Source organism: Neoarius graeffei, chromosome 12, assembly GCF_027579695.1.
Source record: "Neoarius graeffei isolate fNeoGra1 chromosome 12, fNeoGra1.pri, whole genome shotgun sequence".
In the NCBI taxonomy this organism is placed as follows: Eukaryota; Metazoa; Chordata; class Actinopteri; order Siluriformes; family Ariidae; genus Neoarius; species Neoarius graeffei.
The window spans coordinates 77,462,005-77,481,987 of record NC_083580.1 but is presented as its reverse complement, the minus strand read 5'-3'; the positions used below and the strand labels follow the sequence as shown (position 1 = coordinate 77,481,987).

The window sequence follows — 19,983 nt, the reverse complement described above, 5'->3', positions numbered from 1 at the left end:
CAAAATGCATGAAAAATATGGAATGTAATCTCTAAGTGTTTACTCTATAGTATGTAAGTGGCTTCTTGTGTATGTTACACCTGGGCAAAGAAAGAAAGAAAGAAAGAAAGAAAGAAAGAAAGAAAGAAAGAACGATAGATAGATAGATAGATAGATAGATAGATAGATAGATAGATAGATAGATAGATAGATAGATAGGCAGGCTTTAAAATATTCCATCATTTATAATAAAAATGGTGTGCATGACCCTGCTGGTTTATACAGTGCATTTCAGGGTGTTTTTTTTATCATTTGTAAAATATGTAAATAAAGGGCTGAATGACGCACTGAGTCTGGGTGTGCCGGCACTGAGCGGGTTAATATTGCGTGTTGGACTAATAGAATACAGTAAATCACTAACCCTGATGGCCTCTGACCCTATTCTATTGTGGTGCCTTTTATACCTGAAGGAATTCCAGCACTTCCTGCGTCCAAATATGGTCATTTCCCCTGGAGTCCTGTACTTGAAGTTCTATAAACTCCCTCTCTTAAAGGTGCAGGCTACATCCTGTTGGATATCACTCACACTCTCTCTCACACACACACACACACAGTTTCACTAGTGCAATAAGCAAACACTAGGTTTCCTTTTAACCCTTTCCTTTCCGTCATATTGTTCGTATATAATGACTAATAGAAAAGCAGTCTGAAGGAAAATTAGAAAATCTTTTACATGATTAAAATCTTCCAGTTTATCGCCTTCAATCCCATTTTATATTTTCATCTCATCCATTTGAATGCTATAGCATTATATATACACACTTTTTTTTGCAATGTATTGTATGAGTGCAGTTTAAAATGATCCACATGTGTTTTCTTTTCTATTGTGCTTTCTTAGTTGTGTGTATCTATGTGGGTTTTGTCTACATGAAATGAAGTTCAGGAAGTTCAAGAGAGTTCTTAAAGCTGTGAGAGCTTCCTTGTTTGAGGTGAACGTGGCATTGGGACTTGGATGTTGTATTAAACAGTTAATGGGACACGTTTCGTAAGTTACATTTCATGTGGGCTGAGCCAAGAGCTGGGGCCTTTGCAGTAAACTTCTACAGCCGCCCACGGTGCTAACAAGGCACCAGGAACGCTCTTACTCAGCCCCTTCCTGTCGCCTTAGTGTCAATAAAGTTTGAGGTGTCATGACTTGATAAATGCTATGATTTGGGGAAGGAAATGGAATGAATACACACACATACACACAAATGTGAAAATGACATTTTCTTTGAATCCATCCGTACTTGCATACATGAATATTTTAGTAGTTTATTATACCCTTAAAGCTGTACTGCCTTTCAGATTTTTCAAGTGTAGGTCATAAAAAGAATTTTCCCCGACACCCAATTATTTTTGTTTAGTGACTGAAAGCTACTGAATTCGAATCACAGACTTCCAATTTTATTAGTTTTTTTTTAAATAGAACAATTAATGAATTTATTTCCACATGGCCCTAAATTCTCTGCTATTTTTTCCTGCTTCACCATGACCCAATTCAAGATACTATGTCACGGATCACATGGTGGGCTTTCCCTGTTCATGCAAGGCATTGTGGGATACAAATTTGAAACAGGAGAGAAAAATGGAGGACGTGAGTGTGCGAATGAAACGTGAAAGACCGACTACAGTAACGGAAAGAAAGCGAAAAGAAAAGATGTTATGTTATATACGAAGGAAAGGAAACGCAGGAAATATCAAACTAATAAATATCTGTGGTCAGCGAGCACCTCGGTGTGATCAGCTGTTCGTTTAGCGATAGAGTGATGGAACTGTCAGTGCACAGTCAAAGTAAACCTGCGCATGCGCACACACACGGACTTCCTCTGTCTGCTTGTCTGCGCGACGCGAGCGATTTCATGCACATTATTTGCTTTAATCCCCTCAAATTAAATAACTTCCCAGCCACAGAATGGCCCGATATTTTGTGAGATATTACAGAAATAAACATATCACAATGACCACATTTCAGAGGAAACTAAATTTCACTGATTTTATGAAATCGAAAGGCTGTCTAGCTTTAAATACATTTCCACTTCCAATAGCATACCCACAGGAGTTGAACTTTTTTTTTTTTTGCCCATTCTGTCATTGCACAATGAGAGGCAGGGCGTGTGCATGGATGCTTAGCCTGCTAAGTTATGTGCCAGCACTGCTTGGTTTGCTAAGATCAATGCTGATTCTTGGCTTATTGAAAAGTACACATGTGCTGCAGTCGGGGAGAACAATCAGGCCCTATTCAGCACTGAAGGACACCCTCCTTCAGTCAACATTTGGCTCTCGAATCCATAGCCAGAACGAGGTCTCTGGTCCCCGGAATGCATCACTTATTTCAGCGTTTCAGATACTCGCTTTATGATTCCTTTGCGGTTACCGAATGGCAAAGCAACAGGGAATGTTATTGGTGGGTTTTTTTTTCTTTTTGTAGCACTGCTGTGTATTCTGACGAGCCACCGTTACCAGCGATGATATACGAGCAGCAATTCAGTGTAATGAATGTGTCTGTCTGAAAAGACAAACTGCGCCAATTTGCATGATAGCTCTCTCTCTCTCTCTCTCTCTCTCTCTCTCTCAGCATGTCAGGTCTTGTCTGTTTTTAATCAATGACAGTAGAATCAGTGCCTGGATGTACAATAGATCAGAGTTTCAGAGTTTTGTTTGGGGTTTTTTATCAAGAAAGTTAAATTTACGTGACCATAAAGAACCGAGTCTATAAACTTTGACTCTGAATGAGTATTATTCTTTCCTGAAGTCTAAACGAATCCAAAGTAAGAAGGTCAAAACCAAATGTCAGATACATGTCAAATGTCTACAGCACATTTCAGCACCATTCTTCTATTTCCCTTTCCATTCAACAGAGGATCAGGACAGATCTGATAGTAATTACTGAAACATTTAATTATAAACACAGATGACTATTAGACAATAGCCGAGCTGTGTATATCAGTTTGGATTATAAATTCATTGACGTAACATGAAACGTGATTAAATGAAATAGATGACCAGCAAACAGCGAGTTCACAAGGTGAATATGTTCTTGATATTCTTGCGTATGTTCATGGAAATACAAATAATAGTACAAAATGGACACCAGTGAGCAACGCTTATTTATGCGCTGACGAGAGCATGAGCTAACTCTGAAACCTGAGCTCTTCTGGTTGAGCAATCTCAGGTAACCACATACTCAAAAGCCGCCGCAATCCATCGACCAATTCCCCATGCAAATGCAAAGCCAGCCAAGTAAAAATACACATGCGTGCACGCACACGACTCTATGGTGCTCTGATGCTCTGCTTAGCAAAGCAACTATGAATAAATACCTCACTTTCCAAGAATCATTTCGTACAAATATGAAATATAAACCTCAGACGATTTGGAGAAAGTTTGGGTATCAGGAGGCATCTGTATACAGTATGTTGAATAACCGTCAGTTTATAAACTTCACTTGGGAATTGTGTGTACGTGCTTGAAAGGATTTCACTATTTATTTTCAAAAGTTGTCACTGAGTCCGTGAACTCCACAAAGATCAGTCTGTTCTGATTTTAATGAACTTCTTTATTAGACCACATTACAAAAAATATCAGATCTAATATTTGACTTCAGCGCTAGAGATGACATGATACCACATGATCTCTCTTTTCTGACACTGGTACTGAAACTGATACTGGTTTCCAATACTGGTACTAGTACTGTTTCATTTCTGATACTGATACTGGTACTGTTTCATTTCCGATACTGGTACTGGTATTGGTACTCTTTCATTTCCGATACTGGTACTGGTACTGGTACTAGCACTGTTTCATTTCCGATTACTGAAACTGCTACTAATGCTGGTTTCATTTCCGACACTGGTACTGAAACGGATACTGGTTTCTGATACTGGCACTGGTACTGTTTTATTTCCGATACTGATACTGCTACTAATGCTGGTTTCATTTCCGATATGGATACTGGTACTAGTACTGTTTCACTTCCAATACTGATACTGGTACTGTTTCATTTCCGGTACTGGTACTGTTATTAGCCGTGTTTAAATGAACCTGCATAATGCGAATTTGAAATTGTGGATTAAAAATCGAGTAATGAAAACATGTTTGTTTGTTTTTTTTTAATCTCTGAAATATCGCAGAAAAGTTTTTATGCTCGCATGAGTTTGTTTTTCAGACGATTTGATAAAGCAATATTTCACAAAATTGAAATGGAAACACTTTTCTCTTTTAAGTCACATGACATGAAGAGCAAACGGAAATGCTGCCTTTCTGAAAAAGAGCGCTTTGTAAGAGCGATCGCGAGAGGAGAAAACAGCTTTAATCACATAACATTACTTAATGAAAACACAGAACATTCGCAAATGTGTTTTGTATAAATTTTTTAAAATATGCTTCGACTTGTATTTTGTGCAAAATTGCAATGGAAAGCCAGACATTGACAAGTATCCAAAAAATTTATTTAAATACGGCTAAGATTTTTTTAGCTGAAGCACTTCAAAAAATACTGTATACTATATATATATATATATATATATATATATATATATATATATATATATATATAGAGAGAGAGAGAGAGAGAGAGAGAGAGAGAGAGATTACACGGTTGTGCAAAGATATGAAGTTTATCTTCGAGTGGTGAATGTATATATCACCAGTGAGTGAAGCGAATGAGTGATATATTTTTCAACACGATAAGATCAACTTCAAATCTTCGTCCCACTGTGTAATGTTCTTTACTTTATATGGACACAGCCACACAAAAAAAATACACAAGTTAATCAAAAGAATTTTAATTTTGAACCGGTTCGCCATTTTGACAATGCACATCTAGTCAGTGGGAAAACACTAGGAGTGACATCATCGGAGTGAAATATCAGGAATTATTATACACATAGGACACTTTTTCGATGGAATAAAAATGTGTTCTATTCCCTTCTAGTGGGTTTCATTCATTTGGTTTGATAGCATGCAATATTGTTAGCATATCGCTTATCCTACATGTATTACGTCACTCTACCCAATGGAGAATAAGTGTTGAATATGGTTTACAGTACTGCATGGTTGTCAAGACAACATGACATCACACGTCGGAGACGTAAAACTTCTGCCCTAGTGAGTGACTGGGAAAATTTGTAAACAAACATGGCCGCCAGGTTTACTTCGTTACAAAATACGGAAGATTTTGAGAGAATTTTGAAGGAGAAAGATGCGTTGAACACCTGAAAGGAATGAATAATAATAATAATAATGAGTTGAACGAATCTTCAACTCATTCTGTATCATGCTAGCTGAATGGAATAGATCTGATAGACCACTCAACACCAGCCAATATTATTTAAATATGTCACTCAGATCCGTGATGTATTTTGTATGAAAAATGCAAGTTTTTCAACACGAGAAGATAAACTTCATATCTTCAAGCTAACGTGTGATTTTCTTTTTATTACATCGACACATTCACAAACAAAACATACCCAAATTTATCTAAACAGTTTATCGATTTCATCATAAGTGACTTATAGAGATTTATGTCCCGGTTTTGGTTCTCCATGCCCCGGATGGCGCTCGTATGAAAAATACGAGTGGTGTATTTCCCAGTAAAACACTCATGTCTATGTAATATATGTATGTATATAACTACATCATACAGTTTCTAGAAATCCAGTTTTCGGCTTTCACACAAAAATGCCTTAAATTGCAAGTATAATAAATTATTATAAGCTATAAAATATAATACAAATCAATCCTAACAAATCAAATCGTTATCCAGTCCATCATTTGTTGTTGATCTGGGTTTAGTACCGATCCTGGGAATCAGACTGCTACCATCAGACAGCTCGGTATCTGAAGTCTGCTGTCTTCATTCTTAAGAAAGGTGTGTTCATTTGAATCCTGAATTAGTGTTTAGATAAGCACATCAGTGTCATCTCATGAGAATGAAAAAAATCTATTTTAATGTGCCAGCTAATGAAATGCTATGTGAAAAATCTAGGTTGGAGATCCAGTACAGGCCATGAGATTGAACATCCTGAAAAGGAAGTGCCGGAGAAATTCATGTTCTAATGTTTGACTACATGAAAGGCTCGTGAAACCTGAGTGCACCGTGTGCCTTGCTGTGAACTGGAAGCCTCGAGGCTGTCGTCAGCCTGCCGCCATTTTGCATATATTTAACGAGTTAATTAGGCTCTTCTGTCATCAAGTCCCGCCCTTTCACACAGAGCAGGCTCAGTGTGATATTCATTGTTATATACATATATATATATATATAATCATAACCCTGACCCTGAAAACAAGTCAAGTCAAGTTTATTTATAGCGCTTTTAACAATAAACATTGTCGCAAAGCAGCTTTACAGAATTTGAACGACTTAAAACATGAGCTAATTTTGTCCCTAATCTATCCCCAATGAGCAAGCCTGTGGCGACGGTGGCAAGGAAAAACTCCCTCAGACGACATGAGGAAGAAACCTCGAGAGGAACCAGACTCAAAAGGGAACCCATCCTCATTTGGGCAGCAACAGACAGCATGACTATAACATTAACAGTTTTAACATGAAGACAGTTTCGTGATGTTGTAACTCTTCATTGATGGAAACTTGAGTGCAAAACTGTTCATGACAACTGCAGTCCTAAAGTTAGCAAGTCAACTGTAGTCCTCAGCCATAAAAGCATTACTGTAAGAGTCCAGAGCGTCCTCCAGGTATAACCCTCAACTGTTCTCATGGGGACGTCCTTCACAGGAGCGATGCGATAAAACTCTGACCAGACACAGGGCACCAGGATGGATCAAGCAGGTCCGAGGGGCAGAAGAGGCCAGCATCTCAATCCCAGGACCAACATGTAACTCAGAGGGACAGATGGGGGGGGGGGGGGGGGGGGGGACACAGGTTGTTAGGTATGCCCTAAAAATGACACAAGTATTAAATCTGTGTGGTAGGCTCGCAGAGACGAGAGTCTTGACATCAGGCGTAATACACAACAATGGCATGTTAATATGGTAAAAAAACATCATAACAAATGATGCTCAAGTCATTGGAACAACATTAACGTCCTTTGACCTCTACACAGGTGCTCAGGCCCTTTCTGACCTTAGGCCGTGTTTTCGTTTCGCATAACATGTCCTAATAGGTCATTGTTGCACCTGCAGTACCCACATCTGTTTTAATCCTGCCTCGTGATATCTACACACTGTCACAAAGACCAGTGGAATGCAGAGGATCCAGTTTCCTTTTGTCCGACAAGGATTTCCATTTTCCATATTACTTTATTGTCGTGTTCCTTCAGCTCGGTTTGAAACGTTTGGTTGTTACCCAAGTATCCTAAGTGTCATAACTCTGCATGCCACCACAGGTCAGCAAGGAAAAGACATGGAGGCAAAGAATTGCCTAAAGACACGTTTGTTAAAAATGAACGAGTCAGTGTCGAGATCGTACCCGAGAGGCTGGATGACGTTATGATGACCAAGCACATGGGTTTACGTTAATGTCAGGTTTCATGAAACCTGTAACGACCGCAGACTTGTTCGTCTAGCTGACGTGGTTTTACCTGTCATGGCCTTCTTACCTGGTGGAGCCGCAAAAAGTGTCAATCAATCAAAAAAAAAAAAAAAACTACCAGGAACTGTGTTGTTTGCAAAATAAAGAAGAATTTCCTTTAAAAGAAGTCCATTTGCATATTATCAGATTAAAAACAGCAGTGTGTGTGTGTGTGGTGCTTTGAAGTGCTTGGTGTTTTAATGTTTAATATCTTAAAAATATCTTGAAAGAAAGAAAGAAAGAAAGAAAGAAAGAAAGAAAGAAAGAAAGAAAGAAAGAAAGAAGTGAGTGAGTTAGATCAGGTCCTGCTTGAGAAGTCACAGAGATGATTTACACATTAGAGTTAAAATGGCTCAGGTAAAGCAAACACCTCAGCGCAGGTGAGCTCCACGGCCTGGGATTGGATAAGAACTCCTTCCCGTCCCTTCCCTCCTCTGCTCTGATTGGCTGCCATGTCGTGAGGTTCACTTTCTATTCGGCTACTTGACTGCAGGTAAAGTCTACCTGACTGACACAAGGTGGGATCGGATCTAATGCACACCTGGACTCTGGGTGGTGTGTGTGCGCGCGCGTGTGGTGGTTTGGTTTAGTGATTTGGGAAAGAAAAGACAGGATTTTTTTTTTAAAGAAAATACTTGAGATTAGGATTAGGATGGCGAGTATCGGGCTGGAGGAAAGGGCGGTGTTCGCGCAGCTGAAGCCCGTGCGCATGTCGAGCGCAGACGGCGGGGAGGATTCATCCGTGTTCGAGGACGTCAAACCCACGGTGAGGGGCGCAGGAGCAGGGCCTGGCAACCCTGGTACAGCTAAACAAGTGTGGGGGGGATGATGATGTCATTAATTCTGAAAGAAAGAAAGAAAGAGCACCACAGCTTTTCCATTTGGACACATGAAGACGCTGCGTAATGTTTAATGGAGATTTTCTGTCTTATGCTTTTGCAAGCTGCTCCTGATCACTACTACCATCTTATAGATTTGATTTGAGTTTATAAGTGTGCAAAAAAAAAAACACTACATTGCACACATGGATAGCACAAGGAGGAATTATTATTATTATTATTATTATTATTAAGCAACACTGTAGTGCACTGGTTAGCACTGTCGCCTCACAGAAAGAAGGTTCCAGGTTCCAGATTCGAACCTCATAACCTTTAACAGGGGCCTTTCTGTGTGGAGTTTGCATGTTCTCCGCGTGTCTAGTGTATGGGTTTCCTCCAGGTGCTCTGGTTTGCCCTACAGTCCAAAGACATGCACATTAGGGACAGTACCCAGTTATTGGGGTACTTGGTGCCGGTCCAGAACCCGGATAGACTGGGGAGGGTTGCGTCAGGAAGGGCATCCGGTGTAAAACCTATGCCAAATCAAATATGTAGAACAGATCCGCTGTGGTGGCCTTGAATGTACAGGAGCAAGATTATTATTATTATTATTGTTGTTGTTGTTGTCCAATATTACACTGTAAAAAATGATTTGTTGTTTTAACTTAAAGTTAGTGCAAGGGTTGCCTTAAGGGCTGCCTTAAAATTTTGAGTTCACTGAAATTAATATAGTAAGTTCACAACAATTTAACTTACTATGTGAATTCCAGTGAACTCAAAATTTTAAGTCAGCCCTTGCACTAACTTTTTTAAGTTAAAACAACAAATATTTTTTTTACAGTGTACGAATAATAATACACCTCTGAATAAATTCTCTATTTTCCTTGTTTCAATCATAATTCCGTATTTTTTTTTGTATATTCTACTCTCATATCTGTCTAACACATGTGAAAAACCTTCACCGCCCCTAAACTGCCTGGTTCTTACAGCAGAATAATGAGCCAAGTGGCTTCTCATTGTGGTGATAACCTTAAATTACACACTGCACCGATGGTTGATGATCAGGCCGTAAATCATACTTTGGGTTACAGGTTTGTGTGCTGAAAGATCATGACCTCAGGAGATGATGGTACATGGTGAAACCTTTCAAATAAAAAGTACATACAAGGCTTGAGGCACTTAAACATAATGCTCTCTCTCTCTCTCTCTCTCTCTCTCTTTCTTTTTTTTAAGGATTTATGAAGTAAGGAATTGTATGATTGTGTATAAACAAGCTTTCTTCTTCCACAAGATTTTTTTTTGTACAGATGATTTATTGTTGGTGTTTTGCTTCTGGAGTATCTTTGATTCTGTGTTGTGTTGTTTTTAGATGTTGAAAAGTGGATCTCGGAGGCTACTTGTGATTTCTGGATGTTATTTACCTTCCTTTAGGAGGTTTGGGTTCACTGTGGGGAAATGTCACTTTCTTTCTTCACACTAAATCTCTTTAAAAAAAATTTTTTAAATACAGACATGAACTGAAACTCTCAACACACGTTTCATCTCATCTTGTCCACAGATTTTACTTGCATGTATGACTAATGTGTAAAGTACGTATAAAGTGGTGCAGTGTCACGTTTCCTGTCGTAATTTCAGTTTGTGTCTGAGTCAGTGTTTCAGCATTAATGCAGTGAGTCGTCAAGTCCAGTCAGAATAACTCTGTTCCAAGTAAGAAAAAGACAAAAAAAAAAAACCTGTTATCAGTCTTCCCCAGAGCAATAAAACATCCATTTGGTTTCAAAGGTTCTGTTTCTTTTCTCTGCCATCCTTGCACAGTTTAACAGACCAGAAGCCTATCAGTGCCCTTTTATGGGTAATTGCAGATAAATGACCATCTTTGTGCATTCCTTTTGGCCATAAAGGACCATTAGGGCTCAGACGTGATCATTGGTTTGTCATTAGGAACAAGATCTTTAAGACGTGAACAAGGCTACCCAAGAAAAGCTCAATATCCTTGAAACAAAGTCAGCATGTGATCTGGATTTTATCCAAAGCCATAAACAGCTAAATGAATCATTTATTTTTTTGTTTGTTTGTTTTTAAACATCACTTGATTTCTTTATTAGCCATCCTTAATCTAGGCTACTTTGCAAACCTGGAGTTCTTTGTTTTTGTTTGTTTGTTTGTTTGTTTGTTTGTTTTTTAAACAGCAGCAGTCTGTTTTCTCCATTTTCCCATTCTCCATCTCTCATTTTCTCATGCTCTTCATCTTTCATTCGTTATCAGCCAGTGCTATACATAACTGCGTAGTCATAAATCTCCTCCAATCATTAACCCGTAGGATCTTGGGCCAGGGTTCAGGTGCTGTCCATTCTTCTGAAATAAAGACATGATGTTTAGAGGGGGCACTTTGGACTGAAAAAGGGAAGAGCCAAGGTTTTTCTCTCTCTCAGGTGCCAATTGGACCCCAATTCAGGTATAAATACTGTACAAGTGCAGTGGTCTTTGCCAAGTCTTAACTTCTAAAGCCAAAGCTGCTCTTCTGGAATTGGAAAAAAAAACCCTCTTGCTATAGATATTGCATGTCATACAGCACTGTGAGCATTACACACACACACACGAGGTGTATCTGACCTTACGGATTATGAGGTTTTCTGAACGTGCTTAATATTTTTAGCTTGCAAAGGGCAAGTCAATATTATTAGCATTGTTGACATGGGTGGCACAACAAATAGCTGTACATACAGCACGCAGTACGAATTAAAAGTTTGGCGGCACCTTGTAATTCAATTGTTTTTCTTTAATTTTATTCATTATAAGTCACTTCATGTCTTAAAGTAATGATGGATGTCGTTTCTCTTTACTTAGTAGTTCGGTTCTTGATCTAATACTGTATGGATTACTACAGTTTTTGAATAGGGATATTTATTATTTATTGTTTACTTTTTGATGATATCAAACACATTAAGAAGGCAAGAAACTCATCAATTAATTACCTTTTGGCGAGGCACACCTGTTAACTGAAAAGCATTCCAGGTGACGACCTCATGAAGCTGGTTAAGATAACGCCAGTAGTGTGCAAAGAGTCGTCAAGGTAAACGCCAGATACGCTGAAGAATCTAAAATATCAGACTTAACGCTTTTGTTTGACAAGATGTTATTGCGTAGTTTGATGTCTTCAGAATTGTTCTACAATGTAGAAAATACAGAAACACCTATGAATGATTAGAGTAGGGGTGTACAAACTTTTGATTGGTACTGGATATAGAATGCCAGAATGTTTGTCTTCTGGTGACTGCCAACGGGCAAAAACTGAAAGTACTTTGAGAGCTTTTTAAACAAATGAGTACGTCTTTGTGAGAATCTTTTCCCTTTCCAGTGATTTGTTTGTCCTGCGTGTTTTTCCACCTCAGTTTTTTTTTTTTTTTTTTTTTTTTACACATGGTGTAAAATAGCAGCTACGTTTTTAAGGATGTGTGTTGAGCAAGTAATTGTCTTCGAACTTTTCCTTTAAACTCTTGTTTGTGTCTCACCTTTGAGAAAGTCCCGTTTTATTTTGTGTTCACACCATTTGTGGTGTTTTGCACGTTTATACCCAGGTTTCTTATCATAGGTCATTGTTTTGGTTTTGCTTTTTGTTCCATTCCCTTGAGATTACCACACCTATGAGGTTGCTATTTATTCTTGTGCACTGCTGCACAATTTCTCAGTCATATGTAACATACTGTATGCCATTAAAGCTGGAAATACTTGGCAATTATTTGAAAGTATATATATATTGCTTTAAAGTCACAAATTGCCATCTTACAAACCAAATTCAAAGACGTAGCGAAGCTGAGTTAGAAAGGAATTCTCGCCTTATTCCTTTTTCCTCAAATACATGTGTTATGGTAGCATGGCATCTCAAAGGGAGGCATCTCATTCCTGACATGGCCAAAGACTGGGGTTTAATTATTATTATTGTTTTGTATCCAGAACAGGCTGGTCTAGAAATACAGAGACTCAAATGTGGACAATAGTGCGGTAATGGTGGTGATACATCTTTGAGTTGAACTAAAGATGAAAAGTGTAAATAAATCATATCTTATTGCTGTCTCTTATTTTCAGAACCCAATGGAGATGGATAAATATTTGCCGCAAAACGGGCCTCTACCATCCCCAACCCTTACAGACAAAAAGTACCGCAGGGAAAGTGCCTCCGTAGTGGACGAGTATTTTGCAGACGAAAAGCCAGCCCCCTACAGCCTCAACATCAACGTCATCCTACCCAACACCACCCACCTTCGCACGGGGTTGTACCGTCCAACCAAACCGGTGTCTCAGATCAAAACGGAGCCTGGGGTAGAGGTGCCCTGCAACATCCAGACACTCCCCAACTTCACGTCTGTCTTCAGCGTGCCACAGACAGTCGACAATCTGTTCATTAAACCCAACATGACCACAACTGAAGAGCTCCACATTGGCCCACAGCAGCCACAGGTCTACCAGATGGCCATCAGTAGCAGCAACCTCACCTCTATGACTTTCTCCAACAGCCAGCAGGTGAATGGAGCAGGCAGGACCATGGTCAACCTGAACGCTGTGGCCCTGACTACACCATCGGGTGACTTTGTGATTCCTGACCAGTTCTACCCACAAGCACAACCCCACAGCCTACCGCCCTCGCCCCCCAACTCGCAACCAGGAAGCCCTGAGAACCAAGCTGAGCTGATTAACTCGGTTCCTCCTCCTCCTTATCAGAACCAAATGGGATTAAAGGTGGCACAGATGACCCCTCACTCTGTGCTCATGACTCACGGACAAGGCATCCTCACTGGCCCCAGGTACAACCGAAGGAATAACCCCGAGCTAGAGAAGAGAAGGATTCACCACTGCGACTTCATAGGTTAGCTCTGAGCACATAGTGTTTGTTTGAGCTGTAGTTGTACAGTACACTCTGAATTTACTATCTGGGTCACTTTTTGTCCACAAACTCAAGGTGTGGCTTAATAGTGTTCCACAATTTAACATCATGTTCTTCTTCTTTCCTTCTGGCAGGATGCACGAAGGTTTACACAAAAAGCTCCCACTTGAAAGCACACCAAAGAACACACACGGGTAAGAATCTTAAAAACACACACACACATGCACGCACGCACAAACCTGAAAAGCTGCATTTGAGACGGTTATAACCGCCTGACCGCATGCAATGTACCACCAACACAAAGCCCTTAGATGTATCAACAGAGAAGATGGCCTGGGGAAACGATGAAAAGAATGAGAAGACAGAGGCGGAGGGAGCAATGAATTGCCTCTCATTTCTCACTTTTATGCACATTGTGTCTACGTGCCCGTACAAGCCCTGCACGCTTCCCCAAGGGGGAAATCATCGAGTAGCGGAGGAAAAACCTGTTCCACCTGCTTTTTCTCTCCCTGCGCCTGCCCTAAGGAGGGAGGGGTGAAAGACGCTGTAGTTTCACTGTACATAAATAAGATGTACCCTAGTAGACCCTCTGATTCTCAGACTGAGAATGAGACTAAGAATTAACCCCACCCTTTGGGGGAAAAAAAAAAAAGGGGTGGGGGCAGAATGGCTCCATGAAAGTACACCACCCCAGTAAGCCACATCTGCTGTCTAGTGATGCGTAAGATTATCCAAAGACCTCCTATGCTATTGTCTGGAAATAATCCCTCACCCCCTCACCCCTCTTTTGGTCTCACTGTGGGAAAGGTAACCGTTATGGAGGGATTCCCTTTGCTATGGAGGGATTTACGATCAGGTATTGTTGCTTTGTTATGCCTAATGACCGAAACTGGAGGCTAAGGTCATAACGTTCAAGTTCCTGGCGTCTCTATTCATTTTTGGTGCCGAGATAAGAACAGGTTTGGGGATTTCTGAATTCACTGCGTTTGCAGACATTCAATGATGAAGTGTTAGGAATTTTGTGATGCTGTGAACTTTTAATCTTTGGTGATTGACTGCGAGTTGTACGTACGTGAGATGTAGAAAGAACAACATTTGATTGGTTCCTTCATCATGCATAGATGCACACAGTACATACGTTTTCATATTTGGACCTTCAGTTGATTTTCAGTCTGTCAAGATGAACGTCCTTTCATTTCCTGTTGATTGGCATTGATCCATTTGTTGATCTATATGGTTGTCTAGCTCAGGACTGATAATACAACTGAACACTGATGGTGTAAAATATCAGACACGGCGCCTGCGGTGATCAGAAGGGTTTCTCTAGAATAATATTAGGTGCTCCTCAACACTACTTGATCATGGGGGAAGCCTAATGGTTAGAGAAGCAGCTTTGGGATCCAAAGGTTGCTGGTTCGATTCCCTGGACCAGCAGGAATGGCTAAAGTGCCCTTGAGCAAGGCACCTAACCCCCAACTGTTCCCCAGGCTGCTCTGGGTACGTTGTCTGTCGCTCTGGACAAGAACGTCTGCTAGATACCATTAATGTAATCATATACAGCAAGCTGGCCTAGTGGTTCATGTGTCCGCCTCTCGACCGGGGGGGTCGCAAGTTCTACTCATGGTTGGGTCATACCAAAGACCATCATAAAAATGGTACCTACTGCCATCTGGCAAGGCACACTGCAATACAGATGTGAGTGGGGGAGTCAAACTCTTGCAGTTACCAGAGGACACGCCCCCTACTATAACCCTAGCTATATAATAGGCGAGAGGCTGAGGGTGAACAAATTGGAGATTGGTGCCTTAAGGAGTTGGGTAGTACTGGGACAGGAGACTGCCTGGGAAGACCACATCCTGATGTGGAAGGGACTTTGACCTGAATGTAATCATACTGTGTATAAACTTTAGAATTACTCAACATTCCTACTAAGCACTATTAAGAAGTCAGTAACCTTGGTACTGACTTAAAAATGGGGATATTTTCAACCATCTTTTTATTGTGCACAGAAACTTATTATATCTTGTTAACAGCTTGCCTACTTTGCTCAAACAGAAACCATTGTTAAAGTCCTCCATGTTTACACGAGTAGCTCTATAAGCATTTACTTTTTATCTCGTTGAGTAAAACGTCCATAAAATTCACTGTCTCCATGAGTAAACCTCATATAGTTTTAAGAGGACAGTCCTTACATGGTCTTAAATATCCAACGCCAACTTGTTTCGACGTTACTCAGTTCTTTAAAATCTGACAAAGTAGTAAAGAAAATCTCTTTAAAGAAAAGAAAGCGAAATATTAGAAGTGTGTTTTAGCTTGTTAAGAGTGTGTCGCTCCTTTCTCATGGAGGTTCTTTGTGTTTCTAAGTGCTGTAACAAGAAGGAAGACGGAATTAATGGTTTTGACCCCAAAAGCAGGTCCAACGTTCAAACAAATACACCTGCTAACACCAACCGTCGTCCATGGCTAGCAAGCCAACCTGGTCTGTTATTTCTATTAAATACATGCTATCAGCTGTAGAACGCTGATCCATTCTACATGAAGTACAAAAGAAGCTGCTCGTATTTACAAGTCACGCCTCGAAAAACAACACACTTTACTGAGTTGAAAATACAACTGGAGGTAATCTGATGAAAGGTTCACTTATTGCGTAAAATTCCGTCATATACAACCAACGAGTGAATAATGAGTAAGATAAATATGGCAGGTCAGAGCACTTGAGATAGTGTCAGAGACTTAACGCTGGACTATCGCACGTACACTCTGACTCACTTCACTTATTCCCTGTGTGTAACTCGCACCAGCTTTTTAAATATAGCTCGGATTTTAGTTGCCCTTTATCGTGTTGCTGTTTTGGTGCTTTTTTTTTTTTTTTTTTTTTTAAGCATTGGTGGTTAACATGCTGTTACTGTTTGAGGGAATCCCCGTCAGTGTCTTATCAGCTAAAAACCCATTTGTTAGATGGGCTTTTTGATTGTCTGGGAACAGAACATTCCCAGATGTTGTGATATGATGCAGTATATACGTGTGTGTGTGTATATACATATATGTATGTATATGTGTTACAATCAGAAATACATTAGTCATTTAGCAGACGCTCTTATCCAGAGCGACGTACAACATAACATACCCAGAGTAGCCTGGGGAACAGTTGGGGGTTAGGTGCCTTGCTCAAGGGCACTTTAGCCATTCCTGCTGGTCCAGGGAATCGAACCAGCAACCTTTGGATCCCAAAGCCGCTTCTCTAACCATTAGGTCATGACTTAAATATTTTATAAATGGTTTACGTTTTCAAATTGTGTAGCCAGTTGACTAGCGTACTGTATATGGTTGAATCTTTGCCATATATAATGAATGCAGAATTACACCAGCGTGCTTGCAGCAAAGGTCAAATCGTGACCTTTAGGTATTTAAAAAAAAAACAAGCACGAGGTGAACAATGAATGAGACAGAGAGAACTATTTATACTACCACGATCATGTAGTAATTTTCCACTCCTTTGTACATTCTCCTGTCTTCTCAATTACTTCAGATGAGAGATGATATATGATGGACGTGATTGGGACTTTTCAGCTACTAACTTCCTGTTTGGCTGATTTTTAACATTCTAAAATCAAGAGATTTGTACCTATGGTACAAGAAAAGGGAATGAAGTCGGGGTCAGGAATGATGCAGCACCCTGGAGCGGAAAGGGTTAAGGGTTCAATGGTTCAACGGTTAAGGCTTTGGGTTACTGATCTGATGGTCATGGGTTCAAGCCATAGCACTGACAAGCTGCCATTGTTGAGCCCTTGATTGAGCAAGCCCCTTCACCCTCTCTGCTCCAGCAGCAGCGTCATGTACCCCTTTGATGTACGTCGCTCTGGATAAGAGTGTCTGCTAAATGCCTGTACGGTAAGGTAAGGGCCTTGCTCAAGGGCCCAACAATGGCAGATTGATATTGCTAGTGCTGGGACTTGAACTCATGAAGCCCTGTACCACCAGTGATCATAATGTATCATCACCTTATAAAAGTTATAACTTTTTCATGAAAAGTCTAATTTTTTTTTGTTTGTTTGTTTTGTTTCAGGCGAGAAGCCGTATCGCTGCACCTGGGAAGGATGCGACTGGCGTTTTGCGCGTTCAGACGAACTCACACGGCACTACAGAAAGCACACGGGAGCCAAACCCTTCAAATGTATCGCGTGCAACCGATGCTTCTCACGCTCGGACCACTTGGCGCTCCACATGAAAAGGCACCAAAACTGAGCCGTCCCAACTACCCCCGTGTTTGTTTGTTGTTGTTTTTCTACTTTTTATAATATTTGTATCATTTACATATATATATTTCACCATCTTCGCAAAGATCAAATATGGTTGGGTTTTTTAAATAGAAAGCTGCCAATTTCCATCTGCCCACCATTTTAGCTCTAGGACTAGCCCAGTAGAGTACTTTTTGAGCTAATGAAGTTTCGACATGACATTTCGGAGTGGAATCCACAGGAATAGGTTTATTATTTGTAGATTATTGTTTTGTGTAACTGTGTACATATTGTATGTATCTGAGTGCTCTGTTTATAATATGCTGAGAAAGCTGCAGCTTGCATCTTTTATGCTTTGGTCTGAAAGGTATCAGGACTTTTTAGTAGAAATGTTTCGGAGAAAAAAGAAAAAAAAACAGGTTTTGCTTTAAAAAGTTGATAGTTTCTGTGGAATTTCCAAAATTCATACAGCAGGATAGGTCACTTCAGGAGATGAATTGAACCTACACTGGTTATTATGGGATATAATCTTTTTTTTATTATTATTGACCTCTCTTGTATAAGAATCTCAACTTCTTTGCGAAAGAGTTGAGAGTACAGAGTTGAGTAATGTTTGTTTTTCGTAGACACTTGTATCCATAGAAACGAACCATTTTATGAGGAGCTTGAGCAAGAAATGACGGCTCTGGGAGATCAATGGGTTCTTCATATTGTATAATGGTAAAGGGATTATGTGCAGGATGGATTTAAGCCAAGAAGTTAACAAGGTTAAATATGACTCTTAATTATTAACCAGCTCTTTGTTGGTTGTCACATCATCGTAGCAAAGCCCTAGTTATCATATCGCAATATATGTGCCAAATTATGAAGAAAAAGATAACACAGTAGGCTACAAAAAAAGTGTTTGTTTTTTTTTTTATGTATGTGAAAAAATTCCTCTGAGCATTTTTCTCAACTGTTGTTTAGCAACATCACGTCAAACTCTGGTCAAGAACAAATCTCATCTGTCCATTCAACTAGCGTGCCTCGATCACCACTGCTTTTAAGCACTTCTTCTTCCTCTTCCTCCTCGAGGTTTCCATGTGCCTGTGTACATTTCCTTTTACGTGCGGCACGGAGGAAACTCTGATGCACCATGACTTAATGTACATAATGTAGTTAAAACTAAAGTAGCTTGTAAATATTTGTTCACTCTTAAACTGATTTTCTTTTTATCATGAACAAACGAGCGATGTTTTAAACCTGTACGAGTTTGCCCGTCGTGACGGCACACATGGACGCCGATCATTTTGTATTTGAATACAGAAAATCCTGCAAATAAAAAAATACTGTAAAATATTGCAATCTGAATGGTGTTTGTTTCTTTATTTAGCGCGCGTGTGTGTGAGAGTCACTTGTTTAGTGAACCTCATAGGAAATATTCAAGTATACTGTGTTTATCAGAAACATGCTAAAACCATTTGTTCTTAATATGTTCGTACTGTCATGAAAATTAATGGTGACGTCTCTGAGAAGTTTCTAAGCCAACTTGGTGAGGTCACATCACACATCACATTATCTCTAGCCGCTTTATCCTTCTACAGGGTCGCAGGCGAGCTGGAGCCTATCCCAGCTGACTACGGGCGAAAGGCGGGGTACACCCTGGACAAGTCGCCAGGTCATCACAGGGCTGACACATAGACACAGACAACCATTCACACTCACATTCACACCTACGCTCAATTTAGAGTCACCAGTTAACCTAACCTGCATGTCTTTGGACTGTGGGGGAAACCGGAGCACCCGGAGGAAACCCACGCGGACACGGGGAGAACATGCAAACTCCGCACAGAAAGGCCCTCGCCGGCCCCGGGGCTCGAACCCAGGACCTTCTTGCTGTGAGGCGACAGCGCTAACCACTACACCACCGTGCCGCCTACTTGGTGAGGTATTAAACTTAAAGAACTGATTGATTGCCTTAACCTGAGTTAATTATTACCATAACCTTGAATTTGGCTTTAAAACTAATTTGTTCTAGACTGTGGTGGTTGAATCAAGTCTATAAATCTCCATAATAATAGATATATTTTCTTTTCATAAAAATGCAATATTTTGACTGGAAAACAAAACTGAAATGCCTCGAGACAGGCAGAAAAAGAAAAAGACCTGATGTGATGTGATGTGACTTACTGATCTTTTTTGAATTCTCTCCAGAACAGTGAACTGGTTTGGAGAAAACAAATGCCTTGCTCAAACAGGAAAAACAGCAGCAGTTTGAAAAGGAACACAGCTGGGTGGAGCAGGGCTTAGCTAAACTTGAAAATAATAATTATGTCGTCTGCCAAAAATGGTTTACTGATGAGATCTCGCAAACAATAAAAGGTGATTAATCAAAGTACAGAGCCACCCTTGTTGTTCTAGTGATCTGCTGATACACCGTCTCATGTGTACAATAGACAAACATAATAACATGAATGAATGAACTACTACACCCTTATTATTATCATTATTACTTCC

At 40.1% G+C, this 19,983-nt stretch overlaps 1 protein-coding gene across 1 annotated transcript; it reads left to right on the top strand.

Moving 5' to 3' along the window:
- Positions 1-8,036: 8,036 nt before the first annotated feature.
- klf5l (Kruppel like factor 5 like) lies at positions 8,037-18,837 on the top strand. The gene is made up of 4 exons (XM_060936465.1): positions 8,037-8,315; positions 12,454-13,231; positions 13,384-13,443; positions 17,316-18,837. Exons 1-4 carry the CDS (start codon positions 8,202-8,204, stop codon positions 17,492-17,494), a joined length of 1,131 nt encoding a protein of 376 aa, XP_060792448.1. The 5' UTR covers positions 8,037-8,201; the 3' UTR covers positions 17,495-18,837.
- The last annotated feature ends 1,146 nt before the right edge of the window (positions 18,838-19,983 follow it).